Consider the following 6,220-nt stretch of genomic DNA (forward strand, 5'->3'; position numbering starts at 1 on the left):
CGAGAATATTTTTTTATTTTTTCTGAAATTATTGTTCTTATTTTACAAAAGACAAAGGACGTATAATAAATTAACAAGTAAAAATTTAGAATTCGCCGAAGGGCATGAGTCCATGCATGGGTACGTCATGTTCGGTTTCGGTAGTAAGCCCTGACAAGCCCAATCCCGACAAATTGTGGGTCAGACGGGTTAACACAGGGGAACCGACAACCGGCCTCGTCACGCAGCCCCTGCCAATAAATAATCTGGTCTAATTGCGGTAGGTGATTTTTGGTAGTCCAGTCCGTCCTTGACATTCGTAGCTAGCCGACATCTCCAGGATCCTCTCGGTATGATGATGACATTTGTCTTCCGCCGGTGCGTCGGGTGGGGGAGGGGGAGGTGACGGTATAAAACCTGCAGAGGAACTACGATGGCCACTCACTGGACCTACGACATGGCTCTCTACAAGTTCTTGGTAAGCCATTTCTTCTCACAGTCTCTTATCATCAATTCTAAAATATGTAATATTAAACTAGTTTATGTCGATAAGGACTCTTTTAAAAATGCAAGTTGTACACATAGTAAATACGGATCTCATGTCCATATATTTCTTGAAAATCTAAAAAGTGTTGATCACTAAACAAAGAATAAATTAAAGGAATAAATATGAAAAGTTGCAATATAATAAGTAACAAGTCAATATTTTTAAAATTATATTTTCAAATATGGCTAATGATAAGTAGGCATGATACGTCATACCTAATGAACCAATAAAAATAGGCTTCTTGAATTTAATAAAAAATATATGCTTTGACTAACTGGAGGATACTTGGTAGTTTCACTAAAATACCCGAACAGGTAGGAAATAAAAAGCATAATAACAAATTAATCAAAATTATAACTAATATTTTCACTCCTATGTTATATTTCTGAAAGATAAATGAAACCATCATAAAAATTTTACATACAACGTTATTATTAAATGCATATATAGATTATGCACCCAAACAAACAAGCAGAGACCAATAAATAGAATTCTGTATTAAACAGAATAATTAAAATGTTTAATTACATGAACAGGTCAGTAATTCAGAAATTAAATAGTTGGGCATAATTTATAATAGCTTATTACTTGAAACAGATATTTCTATTTAATTTTATGACGTTTTTGTACAATATTTTTGTCTTATGATTTTATTGATATAAAAACATATATCGAGTATGAATATTGATTTATAAAATGTTTGCAAAATTTATATTATGTTTTTTAAGATGTTATGACATACTATTACATAAAAATAAAAGATTAATGAGGTAATATAAGTAGTGTGTTTGTAAACGATCAAATCATAACTGGAAACATTTTTAGGTTGCAATAGAATCATTACCGTAGATTAAGCAATGTGGATACTTGCTAGATAATTTAAGATGACATTAATTAAATTTTAAAAGTACAACCTTTGCTTCCAGTGAAAAAACAATTATGTTTGTATATTGTATTGTAAAAGTATGTTACTTATAGGTTTGAACAAAGAACACTCTTTTCAACATGAAATAAGAAAGTTCCCACCACGCTAGTAGTTGAAAACAATAGTAAACTCTATTGATTTTAATGATTGGGATAGGGTAATTTAATTATTATTTTACGTATAGTCAGATTCTCCCATTCATAAATATGACCATGCAATGCTTTAATTATTTAAGCAGTCGAATTTTGAAGGTCTCCACTTAAAAGGGTTTTAAACGATATAACTATTTGTTTGCATCAATATTTAATCTCTTCATTGGCTAACGTAGGAATTATAGTTTTGTTTTTACTTACTATTTCATGTAAAATACTAATTAAATGTTGCAATATATATTGGAGTAGTCTAACTGTAAAAGGTGATCAGTTTGAAGTATATTGTAAATTTCATGAAAATAATTGAAAAACCTATATCAAACTTTTTTCAAAACTACTTAATCATTTTTAATTGATTTATATAGATTTTTTGCGTCAGTGCTATGGATACCCAAACTTAAATCAATTCACATTGCCATCGTTAAAATCACACTTGACCAAACATAACAGCGTCAACGTTAAAGTTATTTAGTACACATATGTCATCGTTTCACAACCTTTCTTGATAAATGACAGTAGTAAAACTACAAACAATAACCAACCTTGGTGATAAATTCATATTGCTGATAAAAAGGCTCGTATTATAAAATATGCAAGACTGTTTTTATAACTGTGTTGTTGTATATTTTACCACATGATTTATGTGTTATACACTTACAATGTCACGAAACGGTTAAATGAACTACTTTAAAGCAGAATAAAAGTGGATGCACAGGTTTAATAACAGTTAAATACTGCGATAAGTATATAAAATGTATATAAACGATTTTTATAATTGTTGACAACAATTAAAATATAAGAATTTGGAAACTACGTGTTCCTCTTCTCCTACTTCATCTGTTATACTATTTATAATAGCTCTATTTTATTTTTTTATATAACACTATCCAAGAACCTTTCTATTAGATAGATAAGCTAGACTTGTTTTCTTGCCATTGCATATGTAAGTAAAGTAAAAATAAGTATTAGAAATATTCAAATCTTTTAAATCATTTGTCGTAGAAATTTCTTTATACCGCTTAATATATTACATGGAACTCAATATAACTGCAAAAAGATCATAGTTTTAAAATAAATTTTATCTGATCTCATTCCTTTTTTAAATTTAAATTAAACTGTAAACCCCAATTCACTTTCCGAATTTCATATTAAACATATCTTGTAGATACAGTTTACCTAAGGCGTTATGATGTGAGTTAGGATAAAAAAATTAAAATATTTCAGGCGATATTCGTAAGCAGTAAAGTCTAGCGGATAGATATTAAGAAAAGGGGGAAAATTTACACTATGTAGTTCGTTTTGGTTTACCGGAAAACAATCATATTACAAACCTTTTTAAAATATATATAGGTTGTTAGCTTTATAACGCGCCATAGTTATTTTCATGATAATATCAGATTATATGTTTTGCGTCCTTATATTAAATAACATACTATTTAATAGCTGACAAGTATGTTTTGAAATAAATAGAGTTATCTAATTTGAAGGTCATTTTTCTAGCATTATTATTATTTCTGTTAAGAAAGTGGTAGTCAAGATTAAACTGTTGTATAAATTGACAATCACTGACCTCTCCTCCTACTGTTTTTTCTTTTGTTTCTAATGCTGTCAGTAAAATGTATTTGTACATTTGATGAAGAGAAATAAATATAAAAGAATCTAGTCCAACAATACATGGTATTGGTTTTATAAATTACACCAGAGGAATTCTGATTTATTTTTAGGCAAGGTCAATCACCTCTTTTATTAAACTGGATGGGTTTTTTTATTATTGCACAATTGGTTCTGGTTTAATACAAACAAAAACATACATAAAAATATTCTTCTAAAACAATTAAATTCGTCCTAATGATATTTTTAGATATACTTGTTAAATATAGGTAAAAATTTATAATCGCATATATTAAAACCGTTAAGTTAGTAACACGTTTCATACATTTTCCCACACAATTAATATAAACATTACAGTAAATATGAAGTTTATTGAGGTTAATTTTAAACACAAACAACGATTCTCATCTTGCAGGGTGAGCTGCACCAAACTAACATTTATATCCTATGAGTCAACACGTGGTTCTATAATATATACGAAGTTGACTTTTCTCGTGTTGGAACTCTAGGTCTGGTATCAAAACGAGCCACGCGTTGCCTAGGGAACCCTTAATTTGTGAGTTGTAAACCACGTCCAGGCAACTTCGATATTTGCGCCAACTTCGTTGGGACACTCCGTCTGCCAAATGAGCTATATTCGCTTTTTAATAAATTTCAGGATTACATTTTTTTAACATAGTTTTCTACAATTACAAGTTCAACGTGCGTATTTTTAAAAATATAATATATGATTTGTTACATAAAAATCTAACATATAGCCGAATTATACTGAATTATAATTCTGTATATTAAATTCTTTAATATTGTTTATGTTTTACATTTTAGTTAGCAATAAATACCATAAGGCAAACTAAGTTTATTTCCAAGGAGTTTGTAATCAATTTTGCACGATAAGAAATCGTATAATCGTTTATAAGAATTTGATTTATTTTTATTGGATTAAAATTATGTTATTGAATTGAAATGGTTCTATGTAATATTTATTAAATATATGACCAGCAACTAATTAAATTGATTCTTTATGCTGCAATCCACTAGAGAGCTCATTATCTCAAATATTTCACTTAAATAATTGTTTACAATCTTATAAGAATATAACAGATTCTGAAATCCCGAAAATTGGAAAGAAGTAGTAATTGGCAGGTGTAACGCATGAAAATGTCTTTTATATTCAGTAAAACTATAGAATTTAAATTTATGACAACAGTACAAGAAGGTCTTAAGTATGCATCAATAAGTTATAAAATATTATTTTCCTCATACGAGTTTGGTTATTTTTTTTTTATTTATTAATATAATAAATGAGGTGGCCCAGGGAATGTGAAATGTTTTCATCACATCAGTACTATCACAGAACTAACATGAAGGTATTTGGTAAAAAGAATTAACATTTAGTAATACATGTAACATTTCAAAAAATGTTTCAAAACAGAAATTAAGACGTTAGTAAACCGTACATTTCAACCAGTACTTGTACACATAGGTACAGATTTACGTTGAAAAGTACGGTATTCATTGTCTTTTGTAGGTTCTGCTGGCTGTGGCGGCCGCTGTGGTCTGCGAGGAGGCTGCGGAAAAGACAGTAGAGAGGGCCCAAGAAGGATACAGAGAAGTCCACACTCTCTACGGCAGAAACCGGTATGTACTTGTCATAAGATTTGGCTAGCTTATGTTACTTCACTTTGCAGGTGTAACCCAGTGAAAATCTAATAAACAGTGTTTAGCAAATTACGACACAACTGTGTAAACACAGTTAAATTCTAGTAGTTATATCTAACTAGCGCTTCTTTATAGCCAATATTTTGAGAGCTTTTAACTAGTTTTTAAATACTAATATCGGAACACATCTATAACGTCTCCGATACCAAGTATATAACAAGTAAGAAAACTATATATCAATACGTAAGATAGCGAGATTGATATACTCATACAATAGACTTAAAATATATTAAATATGTACATTTTTCAGGTTATGCAGGATACGGCGCTTATCCCGGTTACAGTGGATACTCCGGAGCCTACCCTTACTCCGGAAACTACGGAGCTTACTCAGGATATTCTGGAGCTAACAAGGGAGCCTACGGTTATAACAACGCCTACAACAAAGGAGCCTATCCCTACAGTGGATATGCCGGCTACACCGGAGCTGGAGCCTATCCGTACACTGCAGGTGCAGGATACGCCGGATACAACTCTGGAGCCTACCCCTATGCTGGATACAACTCTGGAGCCTACCCCTATGCTGGATACAACTCTGGAGCCTATTCCGGATATAACGCGGGAGCTTATCCCTACTCTGCCGGTTACTCTGGTTACACTGGCTACAAGGGCGCCGGATACGCAGGATACCCCTACAACTCCGGATACACCGGATACCCATACAACAACGCTTACAGTGGATACACCGGAAGTAAGGCCGCCGGATACAATTACCCTGGATATACTGGATACACCGGATACAAGGGATACACTGCTGGAGCCTACGATGACGGCAAATACTATCCTGGCAAATACGAAGGATCTTACTGAACTGCTCTTCCGCCTGCATTTTCTTGCATTCTTCCTAATTTCATGTCATAAGCAAATCTGTATTTTAATGTAAAATAAATTTCTTAATAATATCTTTTGTTATTTATCATCAATTTTGGTTCTACGTTTTAAATTTTGTACTGATTATATTACCATTGCTGAATTTTCTAAGGCGGTTAAAATAATTATATAAATTGTAATAACATAATTTTATGGTATGTGAATATATATATAACCTACACGGTCATACAGTTATGTTGATTATACCGGTTAGACAGGCAGACTCATTAATTTCCAAAAACCTATCAGATGACATACTTTATAATTTTATAAAGTCTTTTTGAATTATATAACGTCCTATCCTGTCTTATCATCGTTCTTTCTGCCCAAGACCACAGTGTATTAAAACTAATCAATAGCTCAAAATTGAAGTACGGCTGAAATAGGCTGAATCATTTACGACCCTTAACGGTGGAA

At 31.5% G+C, this 6,220-nt stretch overlaps 1 protein-coding gene across 1 annotated transcript; it reads left to right on the top strand.

The window, feature by feature from the left end:
- Positions 1-429: 429 nt before the first annotated feature.
- On the top strand, positions 430-5,835 carry LOC124357076 (mucin-2-like). The gene is made up of 3 exons (XM_046808493.1): positions 430-457; positions 4,743-4,852; positions 5,184-5,835. The coding sequence occupies exon 3, from the start codon at positions 5,187-5,189 to the stop codon at positions 5,814-5,816; it is 630 nt and encodes a 209-aa protein (XP_046664449.1). The 5' UTR covers positions 430-457; positions 4,743-4,852; positions 5,184-5,186; the 3' UTR covers positions 5,817-5,835.
- The last annotated feature ends 385 nt before the right edge of the window (positions 5,836-6,220 follow it).

This window comes from Homalodisca vitripennis, chromosome 3 (assembly GCF_021130785.1).
Source record: "Homalodisca vitripennis isolate AUS2020 chromosome 3, UT_GWSS_2.1, whole genome shotgun sequence".
Taxonomy (NCBI): Eukaryota; Metazoa; Arthropoda; class Insecta; order Hemiptera; family Cicadellidae; genus Homalodisca; species Homalodisca vitripennis.